This window comes from Mesocricetus auratus, unplaced genomic scaffold, assembly GCF_017639785.1.
Source record: "Mesocricetus auratus isolate SY011 unplaced genomic scaffold, BCM_Maur_2.0 Super-Scaffold_100676, whole genome shotgun sequence".
Taxonomy (NCBI): domain Eukaryota; kingdom Metazoa; phylum Chordata; class Mammalia; order Rodentia; family Cricetidae; genus Mesocricetus; species Mesocricetus auratus.
In genome coordinates, this window is record NW_024429266.1 from 100,593,439 (window position 1) to 100,616,785 (window position 23,347).

Sequence of the window (23,347 nt, forward strand, 5' to 3'; positions counted from 1 at the left end):
CATGCAACAGAGCTTGGAGGGAGGGTTTTTTTTTTCTGTTTTTTTTATTTAAATTAAAAACAATCTTATTTTACATATCAATCCCAGTTCCTTCCCCTCCCATCCTCCCATGCCCCCCACTACCCCCATCCACTCCTAGGGGGGGGAGGGAGGTGGGGAGGCCTCCCATGGGGGATCATCAAAGTCTGTCATATCATCTGGGGCAGGGCCTAGGTCCTCCCCCATGTATCTAGACTGAGAGATTGTCCCTCCATGGGGAGTGGGCTCCCAAAGTCCATTCGAGCACTAGGGATAAATACTGGTTCCACTGCCAGAGGCCCCATAGACTTCCCTGGCCCCCTAACTGACACCCACATTCAGAGGGCCTAGTTTGGTCCTATGCAGGTTCCCCAGCTGTCAGACTGGAGTCTGTGAGCTCCCACTTGCTTGGGTCAGCTGTTTCTGTGTGTTTCCCCAGCATGGTCTTGACCCCTTTGCTCATCACCCCTCCCTCTCTACAACTGGATTCCAGGCTCACTGCTTAGCTGTGGATCTCTGTTTCTGCTTCCATCAGCTACTAGGTGAAGGCTCTAGGATGGCATTTAAGGTAGTCATCAATCTCATCACAGGGGAAGGGCATTTAAGGTAGCCTCTCCACTATTGCTTAGATTGTTAGTTGGGGTCATCCTTGTGGATCCCTGGACATTTCCCTAGTGCCAGATTTCTCTTTGAACCTATAAAGGCTCCCTCTATTAAGGTATGTCTTTTCTTGCTCTCCTCTGTTCTTCCCTCAACTTAATCTTTCTGATCCCTCCCCCCTCTCCCTATGTTCCCAATTTGCTCAAGAGATCTTGTTCCTTTCCCCTTCTCTGGGGACCATGTGTGTCTCTCTTATGGTGGAGGGGTTTTTATTGGAGGAAAGTGAATGGAAAAATGGGGGGAGGAGAGAGGGGAGACTGACCTCTGGGAGCAGGAGCATCAGAAGAGAAGAGAGAGGCAGGGAGACAGGCAGAAGAGGAGAGAGAGAGAGAGAGAGAGAGAGAGAGAGAGAGAGAGAGAGAGAGAGAGAGAGAGAGAGAGAGAGAGAGAGAGGGAGGGAGAGGGAGAGAGGGAGAGAGAGAGAGAGGAGGTGGGCAGGGCCCTTTTAAAAGGGAACATAGTGAATGTGCACAGGAGGTGCTCTCAGTGGCTGCAGCTGAGGGCACGTCCTGTCAGATGCCCAAATACTAACAATAGGGAGATCAGAATAAAACAACTTCTTGACTTCCTTCCTCCCCAGGATATTTTTCAGGGTTCTCTCCCTTTCCCCTAGTGAACTTTTCAGCTTCACTTAAAAGCATATGCAAATTCTTGCAATTACACAGCTAATTATAGAATGAATTCTGGATGAAATAGACACCCGAGGGAAACACCCATCTTTTCTAGAAAAGTCCACACTGGAGGAGACACGAGGAAGGAGACTACAGGGAGCACAGCAGTATAAGACCCACACTTGTCGGGGCTGAGGCCGTGGCTGGCCAGCTTGACCTAGCCTTTTTACCTTTTATTTTATTTTACTTATTTGAGTTATATGTCTGCATATATGTCTATGTACAACATGCATGCCTAATTCCAGAAGATTCCCAGAGAAGAAGGTGTAAGGGCCCGTGGGACTGGAGTTACAGAGTCTTGAGCCACCATGTGGATGCTGGGAATTGAGCCTGGAAAAATGTGCAGTGCTCTTAACCACTGAGCCATATCTCTTGTCCTGGACGGCTCCTGCCCCAGCCCACGGGGTCAGTCAGCAGGGACCCTAGGGGAGGGAGTGAGAATGGGGGGACAAGAGATGTGAGAGAAGGAGACAAGATAGGATTCTGATCAAGTCTCGTTTATTGAAAGTACCAACAGGGCTTAAGTAGGGCAGGTAGCAGAAGGGCGGGGGAGCAAAAGTTCTCCTTGGCAGGGTATGTTCCAAGGACACAAGTCTACAGCTGGGGGAGTCTGGACTGCAGGCCAGGAGGCAGAAGGGTGGGAGAGCCTGGACTGCAGGCCTTGAAAATATGCTGTACAGGAAGATAAGCAGGCACAGAGAAACAGAAACTTAACTAAGTGTTAGTCTCTAAGAGTACAGTATGAATATTAAGATGGCTTCTGTTATGCTATGCTTATGTAGGGCCCTCCACAGGCTCCTTTTTAAGGAGTATATTCTTGCTTCCTTCCTTGCTCTGGCTAAACTCTTGACGGCTTTATCTTCTACTGTGCCTCTCTCTCAAGAGCACAGGAACTCAGACAGCTGCTGGAGTCGAGAGCACAGTGAACTGACGACCTCCTCAGGATACGACATTGTGAATCCTTGGCCTGATGCCAGCCTGAGAACAAACACGACTTTCACAGACAGGAGGGAGTCTGCTCTGCATACACAGCTTCAGCATCTGTCTGAAGTCCCACCAGGTGTCTGGGGCCATATAGACTTTGGTCTTCCCAACCCCAGTTTCTAAAAATAAACCTGCCAAGCTAAAATTAACCAAGGATTGCACCTATAATCAGGCCATTCTGGAGATTGACGTAAGAGGAATATGAACCAAGGTCAACCTGGGCTACACATGATAAGATAAATGCATGACATAATAACGAAACTTAACTTTCAGATAAATTACATAGACTCTGATATGATGGTTAATCAACACTGTCATCTTCACTGGACCTAGAGTCACTATGGAAGCTGATTTCTGGGGGTGCCCATGAGAGTCTTTCAGACAGGATGAAAGCCCCACTCTGGAAAAGGGTAACTTCATCACTAGGATTGTGTTCCCTGGCTAAATGAAAATAAGGAAATGAGAGCTGGGCAGTGGCTTTAATCCCAACAGCTTAGGAGGCAGAGGCAAGTGCTTCCAGGACAGTCAAAGCAATCCAGAGAAACTCTGTCTTAAAAACAAAAAGGAAATGAGCTGAATACCACACACAAACTCTTTGCTTCCTGACTTAAGATATCATGTGACCGCTGCCTCATGCTCTTGCCATCATGACTTTCCCACCGTGATGAACTGGGCCCATCACCATGAGCCAAAAGAATCCCTTCCTTTCTTAGCTTACTTCTTCCAGCTATCGAGAGAGCAAGGTAGACTGGAGAGGATGGAGTTAACTCCATCCTAAGAAAAAGCCACCATGAGAAATTCCCTGCGTGACACAAGGCTGACTCAGCTCCAGCCAAGGAACCATAAACAGTTCCAAGGAGAACCCAAACTGTGCCTGCCCCAGTCCAAAAAGTCTAAACAATAACCAATTCTGGTAAATAATATCTGCTCATCACAAATGTCCTTGTGGGCAACTGTTAGTAACAATTTTGACATTCCCCTAGACACCAGTCAGTGAGTCCAAAGGTCACCATCCTGAACAGCCACGGCATGAACCACCCTGCTTGAGTTTTTTGTCCTTTATAAGCCCCTTGCAACTGAGCCCAGGGACCCTTTTCCTGCAGCTGCTGCCCCAGTTTGCTGGACAGGGTCCCTGCCGAGGCTTGTAGCTTAACATTGAACCTTATGCATTTGTATCAGTGAGTCGGCTCCTTGGGGGTCTTTTGGGGGTCTCAAGAACTTGGCATAACACTATCACTGAGAAGGGATAGGTAGCTAGTGCATGAAGGGGACTCCCACACAGCAGGGGCTTCCTCCCAGACCCCGGATGAGGCACAAGCCGCACCAAACACCTGTTTTCACAGAGAGACCCTTTATTAAGCGGGTAAGCAAAGTAACAGCAACAGCAGCTGGAAACAGCAGCAACGACCTTGCAGGTGTCATTCTTGAGAAGAGAAAAAGGGAGGCTTGTGTTAGAATGGGCTAGGGTGTGTCGCAAAGGACAAGGGGACAAGGGAGAAGGGGACTAAGGGAACGGGGTAGGGGCATTTGTCCTGGAGGAACAAAGGACTGCCTCTAGGGAGAGGGGAGACAGACTTGTACATGGGAAAATAGCAGGTTATAAAGGTAAAGGGAAAATCTCATGATAGGATAAGGGTTTTAATTGGACATGTTAATTAGGTGACCCAAAAAAGGGGCTTCTGATTGCCAGGCTTTGTCAGTCAGCCTCAGGAGGAAGATGTGGCCAAACAAGGGAATAGACTTGGTGGCTAGCTTTAAGAATGTCATCTGTTTTAGCAAGGCTGAGGGAATGGGGAAAAGGCCAAGGCTTGCCGGAGCCACATGCGCAAGTGGCCTGGAGTCCCTTCAATTCAGAAAGTTTGTATAACGGGGGAGGTCATGGGTGTGATAATCTGGCTGTGCGGGTAGGAGGAACTTGGCAGATTTACTAAAAGAACGTGGGAGTGTTTGGAATTCTGTGGTACAAACTTCTAGATTACTGTAAACACATCTGAATGAGACATTCTGACTGGTGTCCGGGGCACCCGATGCTGAGAGAAATGGTCACCATGAAGGCAGAGTTCACAAGGACTCAGAGGGAAATTGGATTTTCTTGGGAAATGAGCTAGAAGACGGCCATTTAAGCAGCAGCAGCAGCATCTAGTGGTACTGGGTCTTCAAGCATGAAAGGTGTGAGAGAGACGAGGGACTTGGAGGCTCGCACCAGACTTCCAGAAAGCCCCTGAGGCCTGGCAATGTGTGTGAAGTGGTGTATGCGTGGAGGGCTTTTCGCACAGAGTAGAGCTGGTTCCTGAAAGAGAGCAGAGTTATTGGGGCATGAAGCTATGGGAGAGCTCAGGCAGCATGTGACAGACCCTGGACTCCAAACCTAAATTGACAAAATAGCTCAACGACAAGGGACTGCTAGACAGGTGAGCAGTTAGGAGTTCTTGTTACACAATCACGAGGAATAGAATTTGGATCCCAGAAGGCACATAAAAAGCTAAGCGTCTCACACACACACACACACACACACACACACACACACACACACACACACACACACACGTCTGTAATCCCAGCTCTAAGGGGAGTGGACACAAGAGGATTGCTGGGGCTCCATGGTTTCTAACTTAGCCAAGAAGATGGGAGCCCAAGATTCAGAGACACTCCTCCCCAAAGGACTCAGCAGAGAGTAATAAAGGACACAAGACATCTTCTTCTGGCCTCTGTTCACACTGGCACATTCTTCAATCCACGTGTGTGTGCATATGCTCACACACACACACACACACACACACAAGCAATCTATCTAAATGGGCAACTAGACAAAAAAAAGCATATTTTTTAAAAGCCATTTATCAAGACAGAAAAATGAGAAACTATTTTTAATCTATTTATTTTTTGAGACATACTTTTCAAGTATTCCAGGTTTGTCTGTAATTCATTATATAGCTGAAACTGACCTTGACTTGATCTTCCTGTGTTGTTGTCAAATGTTATTTTAACTAGGCAAAGATGTGTTGCTTTTGTTTATGCTACATAATATGACTTTAACTGTGAAAAGGTGTGTTACTTTTGTTTATGCTGCATTTGTTAACTATGTAAAGATGTGTTACTGTTTCACCTCCCCAGCCTAAGGCACCTGATTTGTCTAAGTAAGAGCCAAATGTCCAATTGCTAGGCAGGACTTATAGGCAGAGAGAATAAACAGGAGGAGAAATCTAGACTTGATAAGAACAAGAAGAATGAAGACGACAATGAGGCTGAAAGAGAGGGACATACCCCAGGCAAGAAGCCAAGCAGCCACCAGCCAGGCACGAGAAGCAGCAAAAGTAAGATATACAGAAGGAAAGAAAAGTAAAAGTCTGGAGGCAAAAGGTAGATAAAGAGAAACAGGTTAATTTAAGCTGAAGGAGCTAGCCAGAAGTCAGCCTAAGCTAGGCCAAGCATTCAAAACTAATAGTAAGTCTCTGTGTCATTGTTTGGGAACTGATTGGGAGCTGGTTGATGGCCTAAAAGAAAGTCTGGTACATTGCATCCTATGTCTGAAAGTCTGTTTTAATAGTCTCATGAGGAGAGTAGACTAATAAAAGCCCAGAGACGACAGGGAAGGGAAAGGGGTGAGATCCCCTGCATAGGTGGGAACTTTAATGGAAGGAGGTGGATGAGCCTGCTAGTGTGACCTCACTCTAAACCTAAGCCGCCTCAGTGACCTTGGCGATCACAAGTCATGAGCATCATTTACCATCATCCTCAAGGGCTCCAAGACTCCGGTCTCCTGAGAAACTGTCCTTCAACTCTACAAATATCCCTTTAGATATGACACGAAAGACCTAATATAAGAGCCCATTGCTATAATCATGACTGAGGAAGGAGAATCACTCATGTTGGATCGTAGAGAACCATGGAGTTGGCCTGGCCCAGCTGCCCTATGAGACAAGTGTCATAGGTGTCTCAGGTTCAGGTCCATGACTCCCAGGGCACAGTGTGCCTTCCAGTTCCTGAGAGACTGGTGCACCCACGATGCAGTAGAGTACTCAGACTACTTTGTGTTTCTCTGTATGGTCCCTTAGTAGTCAAGGAACATGGACGCTTAACAGGACAATTGGTCTTAGACATTAATCTTGTATATTCAGTATAGCTTGCAAGCTTCATTGTATCCTGGCAACTACAACTATATCTTGGCAATTGCCATTATGTTCTGTTTCTGATAAAGTCTGATTGCTCTCAATAAAATTGCCATAGTTTAAGTTTTACCATGGACCCTTTAACTGGCCTGGTTACATTCATCACAGACATACCAGGTGACCTTGGCCAGGAAAGTAAGCATGGGTGATTACAATGGACACAAGCAAAATGATGATGGACATGTAAAACATTTGATAGCAGTCCTTACAATACAGAGTAGAGCTTCAGACCTGCCATGGACCTGACCCCTCCCTCAGACACCTACAATTGCTTTTATCTCCTACAGGACAATCTATGTTTGATTATTGGTCAGGGATGCTCCACAAGCCCCCAACACAATACAAGCTCTATTCATATTAATCTTAGTTTCCCAACAGAACTATTGGGTAAGACCTCATTGATGGGGGATGTCCTTCTGTATATATGTTTTTCTTATTGGTTGATGAATAAAACACTGTTTGGCCAATAGGGCAGGAAGATAGGTGGGACTAAGAAATGAGGAGAATTCTGGGAAAGGTAGGCAGGAGAGCCCACCAGAAGGAGTCACTATGTAGACCACAAAAGAGTAACAGGTCTGGACCCTTCTCCGGTAAGATAAGACCACATGGAAATACTTAGATTAATAGAAATGGGTTAATAATTAAGACAGAGCTAGCCAATAAGAATCCCTAGTCATCGGCCAACAGTTTAATATAGTATCTGTGTGTTTATTTGGGGCTTAGAAGGGTGGTGGGACCTGGGGGGTGGCAGAATCCAGCAACACCTCATTGCTGATTATACAACATACTTTTGTTGTAAGACACGGAGAAGTCAAGCTAGAACTGACCTGGAAACTTCTTCCATTCTGGCTAGCTTCCAGAGAGTATGAGGCAAACAGCTAGGAATGGACTTACCTATCACTGGATGCTATGGCACTGACTTTCTGGGCAAGTTACGTGGATTAATGTCATAGCGGTGTGAATGTTTTGATAGTAACTAAATACTTTCTTGGATTTGAAGCTGGTTCCACAGGAGAATTCATACCTGGTGATGTAAACCCGGTCAAACCACATGAGTAGAAAGATCATGGGCCACAGGGACCATTGTTTTGATTAATGAGTGTGCTGTCAAACTGCCTCCAAAATACTTACGTCTGTACCTATAGAGTAGTGCTACTCTCAACCTTGGCAGGAGAAACATCTTTTTGCTGTGAGCAGCTGTTACCTATGACTAGTCAAAATGCTAGTAATAAGCTACTGTTGAGTGTTCAGCCCTAAGCGGGACAGTGACATCCCACTCCTGAGGCTCAGAGAGCGTCAAGGAAGAGGAGGCAGAATTTAGAGATGAAGGATGGGGTCCAGTGCTGGGAAAGCCTGTCTTCCAGACATAAAATGTCATAATACCGATGAACTCACTGCAGCTGTGGTCACCTGCTTATGAACACCCATCATGGGCAGGGCAGGGCACACAAGGTCCCACTCCTAGCTGAGGAGCAGGTGACAGCTGATGGCTATGCCTAGACTGGCCACCATTCCTCCTCAGGAGTGTAGCTGCTGACAAGTTGCCCATGACGCATGCATGCAAACAACTCTGTAATAAACTCAGTGACAAAGAAGGAGGATGGAGAGGAAAATGAAGAGAGGAAAACAAGAAGGGGGTGTGGCGGCTGGAGGGAGGAGGAGCAATAACAAAACAGGAACCAGGTGGCCCCCACCCTTAATCCAGCACTCAGGAGGCAGAGGAGGGGGATCTCTGAGTTCAAGACCAGCATAGTCTACATAGGGACCTCTGGGACAACCAGGACTGCATGGAGACCATGTCTCCCTCCCACCCCCTTGTATGTGTGTGTGTTTTATATGTGTTTTGTTTATTTGTATATGTATACGTGGGGGGTTTATATGTGTGGGTTTTTTGTTTTTTTAGCCATGCATATGAAAGTAGATGACTGCTTCGTTTTCAGATTCTCAGGCTCTGTCTCCTGAGTGCTGGTGTTGCAGGTTTGATGCTACCAGACATGATAGGAAGGAATGGCTGGGAAGGGGTCCAGAGTGGGAGACCAAGAGGAGGGTAAGAGAGGAAAATAGAGGTGAATGTGATCAAAATACATTATAAACACGTGCGGAATTGTCAAAGAGTTAAACAAAAATTACTTTCAATAAAACCCCATGCTTGAGCTAGAGAACTCTTAGCAGCCTAGAAGGCTAACGGTGAACAAGAGCAGAGGGGGACTGGATCAAGCCAGCCCCCCCCCGCAACACACCAGCAGGATCTCTGCGTTCCTGTAGACCCACTGCTGACACTCGTGAGACTCTATTTCAGGGATCCACACAGGTAGGTGGGGGGATGGGTGAGGAGGTCCTAGGCTAGCAGGGTCACTGTGTCCCGGTGCTCAGCGGTTCCACCCGCAGCCACAGCCCGCCCTCCGCGCGCAGGATCAGCTCCGGCTGCCTGCGGGGCTCCTTGTCGTCGGGCAGGACGCGGAAGCGCAGCAGTGTCAGTGCCAGGGCCACCTTCATCTCAGTCATGGCGAAAGTCTGTCCTATGCAGTTCCTGCGGATGGCGGGGCGGGGACTCTGACTGCGCCGGGACCCAGACAGTAGGCCTCGGACCCAGTCTGACCGGGTCGCCACCACGCCTGGTCAGCATGAAGGACAGGAGGGACAGTGACACACCTGGGACACCGATTGTACGGGGCTCTGAGCACAAAGCGGTCAACCCCAAGCTCTGGTGAGCTTTGGTATACCCTGTGCAGGGGACAGGAAGGACACCCACAACCCGGCGATTCCCAGACTCCACCCCTTCACCCCAAGACCTATCGCCTCACCTGGGCCCGGCAGAAAAGGGAATAAAAGCCAGAGGTGACCTCTTCTGGGGGTTTTCTGGGTCAAAGCGGAAGGGGTCGTAGACCTGTGTGCCAAGCAAGACTAAGCTGATGGGTTGTGTCTCTCCAGCTCAGCAAAGACAGAAGAGGAGACTAGAGAATGACAGCCTCTAGGTTCCAGGTAGGACCGTGCCCTGCCCCGTTCCCAAGTCCTGAAGATGAAGGGAGGAGCCTCACCTCAGGGTCTGGCCAGACTGAAGGATTGTGATGCACTCCGAAAATGCTGATGACACATGCGCTGCCTTTTATAGAAACAGACAGTCAGTACCAGGTCTGCGCTACTTCTAAGGACCATCATTCTACCAGGGGCCTCCTCCCAGCTTGTGTGGGCACCTCTGGGAATGACTCGACCATCAGGCAACACAATGTCCTGGATGCAGCTCCGGACCAGGTCTGTGACCGGAGGATGCAGCCGCAGACTCTCCTTGATGCACATGGTGAGGAAGGGCAGCCGGGCCAGGTCGTCCCTGAGGAACAGCCACACAGTTATCCAGGAGGGAAACCAGAGCCCCACTGAGCCTCCCTACCGTCCAGGGATACTAACCATCTTCACCTTCTCCAACCCTTCAAACAACTGCACTCCAGATGAATCAACGATGTTTGCTTGTTGTTTTGACTGTTAAATAAAGTCTCAAGCAATGGAGAATGGCATTGAACTCCTGATCCTCCTGCTTCTACCTTTCAAATCTGAGATTACAGAGATCAGCTACTAAGGATGGTTCTCGATTGAAGATTAGGCCTTAAAAACGAAAATCACAAAAATACCAGAAGAACACTTGCCCTGCTATTAGAAATGCTTATAGGGAAACACGCCCCTCCAAAGATATCCTTAAATGCTTCAATGCATTCAAAATGAAAAAGCTTTAAAAATTGTACTCAGTGACTTGGATGAGAAGGTACTCAGCCTCAGAAAGTAGAGGCAGGAGGATCAGGAGTTAAAGGTCAGCCTAGGCTACAGGAAATGCTCATTTAAAAAATTATATTATGCAATAACAAAAGCAGAAATAAATACTCATGGGCTTCTGAGACAGCTCAGATGGCAAAGGCACCCGCAACCAAGTATGGTTACATAAAGTCAATCCCAGGACACATATGGTGAACTGACTGCAGCCTAGCTATCTGCCACATATGTGTGCAGACATACATGCACACACACGCATGCACGCGCGCATGCGCGCACACACACAAATAAATAAGCGTAATTTAAATTTTAAAAGAAAAATATCCATAAGGTGCTATGCTGTAGTATGAATAAGAACGGCCCCCACAGGCTCAAACATATATTTGTTTTCTTAGTCCCCAGTTGGTGAAGTGTCTGAGAAGCATTAGGAGGTGTGGCCTTGTTGAAGGAGGTGTGTCAGTGAGAATGAGCTCTGAGGCTTCAAAAGCTCACCCGCATCAGTCCCAGTCTGTCTCTCCCTCTCCCTCTCTCCCTCTCTGCCTGCGGCCTGTAAGCTCTCAGCTAGTTATCTGCCCGCCAACATGTTCCCACCATAATGATAACAGACTCACACCCTCTGAAGCTTTAAGCAAGCCCAGGTAAATGCTTTCTTCTATATGTTGTCTTGGTCACTGTGTCTCTTCTCAGCAACAGAACCCTGAGACATGTTGTAAGATGCCTTGAATACATAGATGCACTCCATATTCGAGGCGAGAGTGATCTATTACTATAAATGTGTCAGGTTTTCTAAGTAATCAACATTTTCACTATCACCCAATCAAACTCTTGCCAGAGTTGTTTTCTTTTTTAAATTTATTTGTTGACATTTTCATAGAAGTGTGTTTTGGTCATGTTCACCCTCTGTTGCTCTCTTTTGTCCTCTTCCCCTTCTTGATGAATGCCTCCCTACTTTGATATTTTATCTTTTCTTTCTTTCTGTATTGTAAGAATGAGATGATTCTTTTTTTTCCATCACTGGGCACCTCAGAACTTGCACACTAGGCAAGTACACACAACTGAACTGCGTCCCCACCTGAAAATCTTATTCTAATCGGGAGAGTTAAAGTGTACAAAAAAGTCAATCTGAAAATAAAAGAGAGCCAGAGGAAGGTGGATTTCTGAATTGGAGGCCACCCTGATCTAAATAATAAGTTGCAGGACAGCTAGGGCTATAGAGTGTTACTCTGTCTACAAAAAAAATTTTTTAGAGACTCCCACCTACCATTTACTAAAACCTATTACAAAACCATAGTAGTAAAGATGAGAATAAGTTTCAAAACGATGCTACTGCACAGCAAGAACATGAAAAGAGACATGTGGATTCCAGAGTAAGGTGGGCACATGGATACCTGAAGATATGGCATCTGCTGAAGACAGTACACACATTGCTTGGATGCGGATACACAGATTAGATGAAGAGACTTTTTAAAAAACTAGAAATAAGCAAACAAAAAGCACTGCATCAGCCAGGTGTGGAACTGCAGCTCTTAGGAGGTGGAGGCCGGAGGCTCAGAATAGTCAAGGACAGCTTCAGCCACACGGCAGATTAGAAGCCACCAGTACCTTCGTGAGAAGCTGTCTCAAAACAGGAAATAAAAATGCTTGTCTCCTCCAAATATAGGTCAGGTTTTTCTCCCTACATCTAAAACACTAAACTTTTAAAGCCAGCTAGGAAATCGGTCACTTCAAACACTTGTCATTTCTTTGTGGTGAGTATATTCAAAAATCCTTTCTTCAGGTTATTTTGAGCCATGGAGCACATTCCTTCCGACCTGTAACACGGTGTGCCCCGTACAGAAAAGAAATGCAACTCTACCAGCCTACTAAGACTCTGCTAACCTAACCCCTTCCCAACAGGCACAGCGGAAGCAATATCTTTATGACCTAGCAGTAAGGATGTTTAAACGTCTAAGAGAAGAAAATGTTAGAACAAATAAAGAAGAAATAAATGAGACTATGAACCAAGTTAGAATTCAGATGAGAGATCCAGTGATATCGACAATCACTGACTTATACACACACACACACACACACACACACACACACACACACACACACGGAATTGCTGCAAATTAACAAGCAAATGACATGTGACCCAAAGGATATATTCTAGAGTTTCAAAAGGGTCAAATACAAGATGTTTAAGAGAGAGGTAGAGAGAGAGATGCCATAAAATAAGGACAGAGGCAAGGGTGGGAGGGAAAAGGGTAAACAAAGTCATAGAGAAGATGTTAGACATGGGGATGAGAACCAAGAAAAACAAATTAGGTTTTAAATGCCATAATGAACCTTAACACACTGTATGCAAGCTAATTAATTAATAAATTGGATGGAGAGGTCTCCAATATGGGCCTGCAATCCCTGAATGCGAAGGCATTAAGTTACTAACTTCCAGGCCACCCTGTAGCACCCAGCATGGCAACTCACAGCTGTAACAACAGCAACAGAGACCACAGGACCTGAGCTCACCACTCAATCTCCTGAGGCTCTCGGTCCCTCAGCAGCTCCCGCACCTCCTGCCGGCAGCGCTCCTGGTATTCCGGGTGCCTTGCCAGGTTGTACAGCGTCCAGGAGAGTCCACTGGCTGTGGTGTCATGGCCTGAGGGAAAGACAGGCAAACCTAGATCTCTGGTCACCTCAGCACCACAGGGTGGGCAATGCTCATGTATAAAAGGCCCCAGGAGGATAGGAAGGGATGGATGAGTAGACACAGATAATGGGTGAAAGGAGCCAGGTGAGCTGTATCTAGGCTTGAAGCAGATTCTCCATGAGGCCCCTGAATTGACTCCTCTGTGGTTGTATGGGGACCCTCACCTCCAAACATGAAGGTGTCAGCCTCTGCCCGGATGTCCTCATCTGACAGCTCCTTTCCATGTTCATCCTGAGAACAAAACAAGACCCTCAACACTGGCCATGTCTGAGGGCTGCTGAGCCTGATCTGACACAGCTCTGGCAGCCATTATAGTCATTATAGTCACAAGACCCCGCCATGTCTCCACAGAGCCTGCCCAACACTTTGCTCCTTGTTTTCCTGTTTGAAATATTATTTTAAGATATGTTATATTCATTTATGCTGTGGAATATTTTTTAATGATGTAAAGATGTGTTTCATTCTTTTACGTTGCATTTGTTTAACTCTGTGAAGCTGTGTTACTTTGCCTGCCTAAAACACCTGATTACTCTAAAAAAAGAGCTGGATTGCCAATAGCTAGGCAGGAGAGGGACGGATTAGGCTGCCAGGCAGAAGGAATAAATAGGAGGACATCAGGGGCCAGCTACCCAGCAAGTCATGGAGTAAGAAGTAAAGAAAGATATACAGAAATAGAGAAAGCTAAAAGCAAGAGGTAGACAGAATAGTTTAAGAAAAGCTGGCTAGAAATAAATCAAGCTAAGGCTGAGCATTTATAAGTAATAATAAGACTCCATGTGATTTATTTAGAATCTAGGTGGAGGGCCCACCAAAAAAGAGCCAAAGAATAAAAACGTTTTTAAAAAGTTTCCTGCTGCTGTTTTCTCCTTCCACACAGTGTTCAACTGAAGCATCTCTGTTGACCTTCTTTGTAACTTGTCCTTTGTTTCAAAGTACCATTGAAGGCTCTTCAGTATCCTTTTGATCAAATTCAAGATTTTCTAACAGTGAACATTCACCTGCCTGTAGCCCACATAAACCCACCTTGGCCAACAAGAGCACATCGATGAAGTCCAAAGTCTTGGACTTAGCCTTGGACTTCACAAGTTCATCAACACTTTGGCTAGAGAGGGTACGGCGTCTCTCCCTGATGACAGCATCCGTGAAGTCATGCACCAGGTCACAGGCCTTGCGGAAGCGCCGTCCATCAGCAGTGAGGTAGTACAGGAAGTCCACATACAGGAAGACCTGCTGGTACTTTTTTGCTACCAGGGCACTGAGCTCCAAGATGGCAGCAATGTATTCACTGGGAGACCTACAGGGCAGGCCACAGAGAGGAAGCAACTTATCACACACAGAGTCCCAGAGAAGCTCCAGCCAGAGTCTCAGGACCAGGATCCACCCTGAAAAGGGCATCCACAAAGCTCCCCACAAGTAGCTCCTGCCTCAGGAATCCAGGGCACATACGGGCATCATTTCCTCTTCGCATTCACTCAGCATCCACCCCTGCTCTCCTCCCTTGGTTTCTTGTGACCCTCCTCTCCTGCTTCCTTGGACCTCGTATCTCTATTGAAGCTCCTCCATTGATTAGATTGCCCACGTTCACTGTGCCTAGGACCACCCCATCCCACCCCTGTACAGACTCCTTCTCCTACGACCCGGGAAACACAGGATGGAGTTCACACCCTTCTGCCTAGGCGACAGCTTTAAGATCTGGCCACTATCTGGAAACGGTGGCTCCTGGCTGTGATCCCAGCACACAGGAAGAGGATGCAGAAGGATCAGAGCTCAAGGCCAATCTAATCTACATAGTGAGTTCCAGGCCAGACCAAATACAGACTGAGATGAGGTCAAGAAAGCAAAAGGTAAGGAAAGATTGGCTGAGGAGAAAGTTTGAGGGAGGAGAAGGCTTGGAAAGGAAAGGTTTCGAACTGTCTGTGATGGTTACCTCGGTAATACATGTAAGTTTGAGAGGCATCTCCAAGATTAGTCAAAACACACATCTGAATGTGTGGGGGTGTTTCTAGAGGGGAGGTGAAAACCTACTCTCAGTGTGGACAGCCTGAAACCACTGTTTGAGAACAGCAGAAGGAGGAAATTCACTGGCACAGACATGTTCTCTTTGTACTTCTCAGCCATCGTGGGGTTGGGAGCTTCTTTGCCCTCTCATTCCCCACCAAGATGGACTGAAACCATTGGACAAAATATGTCTTTCCTTCTTAACATGCTTTTCTTAGACTTCTTGTCACAAAAACAAATCAGACAATCCTCCGACCTTGTTTCTGAGGTACCCCTCCATTGCCTGTTTCGAGTACCACTCATCTGAAGTCTTTCCTTTACCCAAATAATTGAAACTCTGGAAGGACCTCTCTCTCTCTCTCTCTCTCTCTCTCTCTCTCTCTCTCTCTCTCTCTCTCTCTCTCTCTCTCTCTCTCTCTCTCTCTCTCTCTCTCTCTCCCTCCCCTGTCCTTCTATGGCAGTTCTTACCCACCTCCTTCAGGGAGTCCCCCTGCTTCCTCTTGCCAGTCCCTCCTCCCCAACCTTCTCTCTTGATCTCTCTGGCTCAGGACAGGGACTCACTCATGACAGTTGCTGTCAAATCCAAAGAGGCATTTCTGCAGGCTGTCCAGGGTCATGAGGCTGACGTTCTCAAACATTTCCAGACGGGCGCTGCCTTCCGAGGCCAGGCGCTGCCACTTGTCCTGACCAGAAAAGGGGACAGGCAATGGGGCTGACTGAGCCTTGGCTCCTTGAACCCCTGCCCAAGCCAAAACATCACAATAGACCTGTCTGCTAGGACCAGCCTCTTGGTCCTCTGCCTCAGGTTCTACCTGACCTCAGAGAAGTCAGACTCCGACAGGAACAGAAGGTAAGACTGTAGGAAATGAAGGCGCAAGGTTGGAAGCCAAGAGCTTCCAGTTAACCCCTCCACCTTCTGTGTGCCCTTGGTCATGGCTACTGCCCTCTCCAATTACTCACAACCAAGCCTTCGACGTGAACTTATCTATTGACCCACAAGCCTTACCTCAATGTCTGCTCTACCACTCATGCCCTCTTATGACTGGTGAACTTGGGTGCTCTCCCTGACCTCCATGACCCTCAGATTCATCATCCATAATGTAACTGTCATGGTCACCTCCATCTCAGGGCAGTGCAGAAATTACAGCAGACAACATAGATCACAGAACTGGCATACAGGAGGTGCTCATTACGTGTTAGCAGTAATTATCGCCGTCATTAGCACACTGGTAAGTGACTATAGAAATGGTCCTAGTACTCATAATTTCTCTATCATCACCCTTTGCAATGACATCTGGAGAGTAGTTCCATTGGGAGATGGGACCCATCTCCCTGGGTCTTCAATCTGAACTGAATGGGGAACTTATTCTTGCCTCAAGAGCGTTATGAAACCGGCTATGCTGCTGGTGATGAAATGTAGCTTGGAAAGCCACTATGCATTCTTCCGTCCCTGGCTTGGAACCCGTGTCTCCATTTCAGCAAAGCAACAATTCCTTAAGAATGGGAAGGGGTGGAGGGAATGCCGGGCTGCCTTACCAAGACCAGTTAAAGTACTTTTTTCTCAATGCTGCTGACAGAAACCAGGGCCTCACACATGCTAGACTAGCTAGCTAGCTGGAAATGCACTGTATTCAAGACTTGGCTGACCCTGAACTCACAATGCTTCTGCCTCAGTCTTCCCAGTGCTGGGAATACAACCACACCATGCTCAGCTTAAGGCCAGTGAACCAAAATTGATATACTAAGTAAAAAAGACCTACTATTCGATACTCAACATTAACATATTGGCTTTCCAGAACTTCTGTAAGAGAAAGTAGATATTGGTCTTCTGTGAACCCTGACTACCTGCTAGGAGTATGACTTCAGGGTGTTACTCTGGTCACCTTTTATGTGCAGATTGTTATTCTCATTTTAAAGATGGGGAAACTGAGGCTTGGAAAGGAAAACTGATGTCCCCAAGACACGCAGCAGAAAAACACATTCAGACTATATCTATCTGAAGTCACTCCCTTCTCTGCGGTGTTCTACATGGGAGCCTGAGTTTGAGGAACTCACATGCATGATGTTCACACTCTTGTTAAAAATCTTCACATAGGGCTTCAGGATGTCGAAGTGAAAGGCAGGAGTCAGCAGACGACGATGGCGACTCCATTTGTCACCTGAACTCAGGAAGAGCCCATCCCCTGGGAGGATAGCCATGGCAGTGGGCAAAGGTGGAACCTTCCTCTGACCCTGGCCCCAGGTGTCCCCTGACCCTCTCCTTGAGGTACTCACCCAGCCAGGGCTTCAGAAAGCCTAAGAAAGTCATGTCCTTGGGGGCCACCAAAGCTGCCGTGAAGAAGGACAATCAGGGGTCACGGAGAGGGTAAAAAGTGGACTGTGGGGTGGGGTAGGGGCTCCTGAGGCTGCCCACTTCCCCTCCAAACACAGGAAGGTAGGAAGGGAACAGGGAAGGGGACAGAGGTGAGACAAAACCAGATCAGACACTAGCAGCAGAGAGAGCAAAGGTCAGCCTGACTGGGAACAACACACCCCAGCACGCCTTGACACGGCTGCTACACGATCCCCTGTGTCTTCCACATCTGAGCACATCCAGCACTCTACAGGCTTTGCAAAGGCCTAGGGCACGCTGTCAGTTGCAGCTCTCTGACAGGGCCTGACACATCCTGGTATCTATGACAGGGGCACATGCTATCATGACCTGACATGAACCCAACACACATGGTATCCCCTGAAATGTCACAACACAACACTGGTGTGTAACAATCTGGCATGACCTAATTGTGCCCTTCAGATAATCCCAGATTGGCATTTAAATACGGTCCCTCTCGAGTCCCAAATGTGACCTAGATATGTCCCAGACCCCTCTACTTCTCTCCTCTATGCCACACTACGCATTAGGTGTTCAGAATTAAGGGCGCCCCTATTCTCAGAGCCATATGCCCAATGGAAGAGTTGCCTCTGCCCTCTCCAACCATCAGGCAGCCCCGGACCAGCCAGACCCAGCTGACCCATCTGGATGCCAGCGGATCTTTCCCTGAAGTGCTCTTCACACCATCTCTCTCCAAACCATCTCCAGCATTGAGTTCCATCTAAGGTGGCTGGGGCAGCCAAGACTCATTGATTGCAGCAGAGGGAACAGAGTGGATTATCTATAACTTTTTCTAAAATCACAGAATTTTCCCTGGTGGTTGAATGACTAGAAGCCATCATTCCCAGCAAGAATATAAGGTCCCCAAAGAGGAAAATAGACCTGGAAGATGAAGATTCCTCATTGTACTGTATGGTAACTGGACTCCACTGTACCTAAAGATTCCTCTGGTGGACATAACTCTTGTGGACAAGGAGATAGCTCAGTCAGTAAAGTACTTGCTTTGCAAGGATCAAGAACCAAAGTCTCATCCCAGGAACCCATGCTAAAATGCCAGCAGGGTGATACCACTGCTGGAGGAACAGACAAGGAGGATCCCCAGGGCTTACTGGTGAGCTCCAGCCGGTGAGGGACAAGATTGACAGTGGCTCTAGAAATGACAAGAAGGGTGTCCTTTGTCCTCCACATACATGCACACATGCATACGCACATATATACATGTGCACCCACATACACATATGTACTCTCGTAAACATTCATAAAAGAGAGTGTCCTTTCTAGTTCTAGGGATGGAACCTAAGGCTTTGTTCTTGGTACACAAGTGTTCTACCACTGAGCTATGTCCCCAGGAGCTCAGATGATGATTCTCTTTCTTGGGTTGAACCATACTGGGTTGAGTATCCATCCCTCACAGCTCAAACAGATCTCAGCAACAAGGGAGACTCAGGACCTTATCCAAAGTCACTCAGCAGGTTAGCTGCAGAGGCATGACTGCTGTTGGATCTGGCCCCATCTGCTACTCAGCATAGTCAATCAAGAGATAGGAAGGACTTGGATAAGAAACAGAGAAGAGGCCAAGGATTGGGATCCTAGGAGAGTTACCTGGAGCCTGGAGCAGTGGGGCGATGAATGCAGGGTCAACAAGCTTTAACACAGGGATAACGGGACCTAGCCAACAGAGTTGGACATCTCGGAAGGTCTTGCCCATTTCAGTCACCATCCGCATGCCTTCCTCGTTGTTCTGGATCTGAGGATGAAGAAAGCTGAGGCTAGTCCTGGCAGGTGTATAGATGCTCCTTCTCTGTGCCCACCACACCCCACCCTTATAACCCTCCTATTTGGATTATTCATCTTTGGTTCTTGCCAAGTCAACTGGAGTTCACTATATGTATCTCTTAGTATAGCCATACTTCTATCTACAATACTTCTCTCGAATGTATCACTCTCCTCATCTCTCTGTCTTGTGATCTAAGTATGGATAATGGATGGATGGATGGATGGATGAATACATACATACATACATACTGCATACATACATGGACTAAATGATACACAAGTGTATAGATTAATATATATATGAACCAGGAATGATAGTAGATAAGCAGGTAGATAGGAGATAGAGAAATAGATAGATAGAGAGAGAGAGAGACAGACAGACAGATAGACAGATAGATAGAAAGATGATATAAACAGATACATGATGGGTCGTATAAGTAGGTGACATAGAAAGATTGGTGTGTAACAAAGGAGAAAATTATTAGCTAAATCTAAATATATCTGTGTATTTTTCTTTACTATAATTACTATTTATTTTTCTCTCCATTTTTTTCATCTTCTCACTGTCTGTGCTAGTTAGTTTTGTCAACTTGACACAAGCCAGAGTCATCTGGGAAAAGATAACATCAATTGAGAAATCACCTCTAACAGACTGACCTCTAGCAAGTCTGCAGGCATTCTCTTTATTAATGATTGATCTGGGAGGCCCCGGCCTTCTGTGTGTTGCAATACTGGGTAGGTGGTGGGGGGGGGTGTAAGAAAGGCAGCTAAACATGAGTCTAGGGAACAAGCCAGTAAGCAGCATCCCTCCATGGCTCTGCTTCCGTTCCTGCCCTCACCTCCCTTCACAATGTAAGATGATATAAACCCTTCCCTCCCCATGTTGCTTTTGGTCATGGTCAGCAATGGAGAAACAAATGAGAACATGCCCTTCCCTCCTCTTTCTTTCTCTCTGTCTCTGCTCTCTCTGTATCTGTCTATCTGTCTGTCTCTCTCGGGGAGTGTGTGTGTGTGTGTGTGTGTGTGTGTGTGTGTGTGTGTGTGTGTGTGTTCATGTCTGTGTTCTTGTATCTCCCTTTGTCCCTACAGGATTCTTCCCCTATGATGCTTCTCATCTCCAGCTTCCAATCCATCTTTATTTTTACTCCCTCCCTCCCCACTTTCTCCATCCTTCCCATTAGGAGTGAACTCATAGCTAATTTCATTCCACCCAACTCTCTCTCTCTCACTTGTCCCTGGACCACAGCACAGTCCACTAACACCAGCTCTGGGAAGGCATCTCCCCAGTTTCACAGCAAAGAATCTTGGAGGTTTCCTAAATCTTGGTTCTCTGCTCAGGGGAGATGTGAACTTGGAAGTCATCTAAGGAAGGGAGTGATGGGCAGCTCAGGAGCTGGACCCTGGGTTACAAAGGCAGCTTGGGGCGAGGGTGCAGAAAGGAATGAGAGGAGGATGGTAGGGGAACCGTGTGATGTCAGGAGAAGGTGGAGCCAGCAGTACACACAAAAAGATGACAGCGAGCTGGGGGATACAAGTGAGGATGTCATCCTGAAACCTGTGACAATCTCCCTGGAAAGAAGGGGACATCATGGATGAGGTGGGGTGCGGATTCAGTGGCCTGGCAATCACAGGTTGATGGAACAAGGAGCAGGCAGAAGAAAGCAGGAAGAGGATGGAAATAACTCGTGGGATTGCAGAGCAAGCAGTAGGGAGGTTTCATACGGAAGGAATCATATTGGAGGCAAATGGATGGGAGTGAATATGTCACCTGTGAAAAACACATCAGAAAACATGGGTGGGTGAGTTCATCGAACGTGAAGATTTTCCAAATGTCTATGAAACCAAATCTGATGGGTGATGTCCTTCTGTATATGTGTTCCTCTCATTGGTTAATGAATAAAACACTGTTTGGCCAACAGAGGCAGGAAGATAGGCAGAACTAGGAGATGAGGAGAATTCTGGGAAAGGTAAGCAGAGAGGCTCCACCAGGAGATGCCATGGAGGAACAGGGAAGATAGGATGTGCCAGGAGTCCTCTGGTAAGATAAGGTCATGTAGAAATACATAGATTTGTGGTTATGGGTCAATAATTAAGACAGAGCTGGCCAATAAGAAGCCCTAGCCATTGACAAACAGTTTAATAATTGATATAGTGTCTGTGTGCGTATTTGGGGCAAGGCAGCTGAGGAACCTGGCAGGGAAGTAAGTCCAGCAACAAAAGCGTAATTGGCAAGAATTTCAGACCTTACGTGCTGATGGGTCTGAGCTAATGTGGTGATGGGAGGGGACTGGAGGAGGCTGCCCCATTGGGTTGTAGGGAAGAAGGGGGTCCTGCGGGGACTAGTGATGGCAGGAGGTGATCCAGGAAGTGGAAGGAAAGAGGACTGTGGTGGCAATGGCACTGGTGGTGACAGCCTTACAGGAGACATCCATCGAAATGCAAGGTGTAGCCCTAGCAATAGGAAGCCGGTACAGCATGGAGGTAGGGACACTGCATGGTGGGAGGGAGCTGAGTCGGCATCTCTCCCAGGAGCTTAGGCCTGGGTGAGAGGCCAGAGTGGCCCCTAAAAGAAAAGAAACCTGCCCTTCTGTGCTGTGACTTGGTGGCATAGCTCGTCCCCAGCACACACAAAACGCGGGGTGTCAGATTCCGGCACTACAAATTCTAAAAGCTCCTCAACTTTGCCCCAAAATGGACATTAGAGTCAGCTGGTAAACCTTGAGAGCAGAGGACAAAACAAGAAGGACAAGGTCCAAGCAGTTGGAGGAGTGATGCTTCCCACATCTCTCCTCTGCACCACAGAGCCCCTGTAGGCGGAGGGAGGGAAACCAACTCTTTTCAATTGGGCAAGTAGCAGCCCAGAGAGGTACAGACACTGGCCTGAGATCAACAGGGATGCGTCAAGGAGGGGCCAGACTTTGCACATGCTACAGTGAGACCTCCACTCCAACAGCAGAAACCGATCGGATCAGGGTTGTCCCTGCTCTGTCTGTGCGGGCCACTCTGGGAGCAGGGCCGTCATGCACAAATGAGGACCAAAGACTTCAGACCTTGAGTCCCGGTGGGAATGTGATGCAAAGCAGGCTTGGAGCGGGGCGGGGGAGGGGGGAGGTTTCAGAGCATAGGGGTTTGAGGCGCCAGACTGGGACGTGCTGGGTCAGTGACCAGAGAACGACTCCCTCACTTCTCCACCCTCCTACACCCCAGACTTCTCCTGCCCTCCGACCCCTGATCCCCGTTCATCATGTCTGTCCATTATCAGATATCCACCCAACCCGACCCATCCTCCTGCCACGCCCACCGTGCCCAGGTGACCCAAAAACCAGTTCCGCTTAGGGGCCTGAGGGAAGCATCTAAGGCGAGCGCATTTCTCATAGAAGGAGTACGTCCAGGCCAGAATTCTCGCCACGAGCCAAGAAGCCCCGAAGAGCAGCAGAAGATGCCATGAGGAGCTCAGCACTGGGCCCATGCCCAGCCAGGACAGGCTCAGGGACTGCATCCTGCGGGGCAGATGAACACGGGTGAGATTCTCAGGCCCAGGAGAGAACCAGATCCCTACACAATTACTCCAAAGCTGTGAGCTGTGGCTCCCTGGATTAGGAGCACTGCGGGGATGGGGGAGGAGACTTGGGGCCTTGCTGGGAGAGTGAAATAACGGAGGCAGAACAAGATGGGGAGGGACTAATGGAGAGCCAACTGTTTAGCATCTAGAATGGACCAGCAGGAAGCTCAGGCTCAGTTGCCCAGAAACCACTGGTCTGCTGGCCCAGCTAGCCCCATGGAGCCACTCAAGTTCTGACAGAGCCGTTTTTGTCCCGAACCAGGACCCTCCCTGCCAGCCCCCAGCCTGGTACCTTCTCTTAGAAGCGACTTTTGCTAGAGGGCCTCTTCTTCCGTCCTCTGGAACTTCTTTATGCGCTCTGACTGACCCACAGAAGCTGTGTGGATGGCTGGACTGAATGAGTCAACCCCTCCCAGGGTCGGCTGCTTCCTTCCTACGTGGGTACACACACACACACACACACACACACACACACACACACACACACACACACACCTGAAATGGCAGTCTGGGCTCAGCTCAGGCTGGACTTTGTCCTCTTAAATGCTCAGCATTCCTGAGAAACCTTGAAGAATGGGCTTCTGTTTGCCAGGAAAAGTCATTATGTTCTCGTCACTCCTACAGCCCCCGACCTCGGGAGAGGACATCTAGTTAGTTCTTTATTTACGCAAACAAGCCTCCAACAGG

At 47.8% G+C, this 23,347-nt stretch overlaps 1 protein-coding gene and 1 long non-coding RNA gene across 3 annotated transcripts; one reads left to right on the forward strand and one right to left on the reverse strand.

Annotated features, from left to right (window-relative positions):
• The first annotated feature begins 4,339 nt into the window (after nt 1-4,339).
• LOC121136726 lies at nt 4,340-9,726 on the forward strand. The gene is made up of 3 exons (XR_005873811.1): nt 4,340-4,502; nt 9,434-9,484; nt 9,615-9,726. It is a non-coding gene; the product is annotated as an uncharacterized LOC121136726 (long non-coding RNA).
• LOC101829291 (cytochrome P450 4F5) lies at nt 4,572-23,347 on the reverse strand. Of its 2 annotated transcripts, XM_005083389.4 has the most exons (13): nt 22,953-23,331; nt 22,400-22,598; nt 18,925-19,069; nt 17,226-17,279; nt 17,007-17,134; nt 15,513-15,634; nt 13,977-14,247; nt 13,118-13,184; nt 12,773-12,902; nt 9,697-9,830; nt 9,541-9,605; nt 9,307-9,389; nt 8,777-9,032 (listed from the first exon to the last, which is right to left on the reverse strand). In XM_005083389.4, the coding sequence occupies exons 2-13, from the start codon at nt 22,595-22,597 to the stop codon at nt 8,855-8,857; spliced, it is 1,575 nt and encodes a 524-aa protein (XP_005083446.1). In that variant the 5' UTR covers nt 22,598; nt 22,953-23,331; the 3' UTR covers nt 8,777-8,854. The 2 variants fall into 2 exon arrangements, 1 of the variants encoding a protein (XP_005083446.1); XR_005873810.1 differs by lacking the exon at nt 8,777-9,032 and adding an exon at nt 4,572-4,623 and having other exon boundaries at nt 9,541-9,830; nt 22,953-23,347.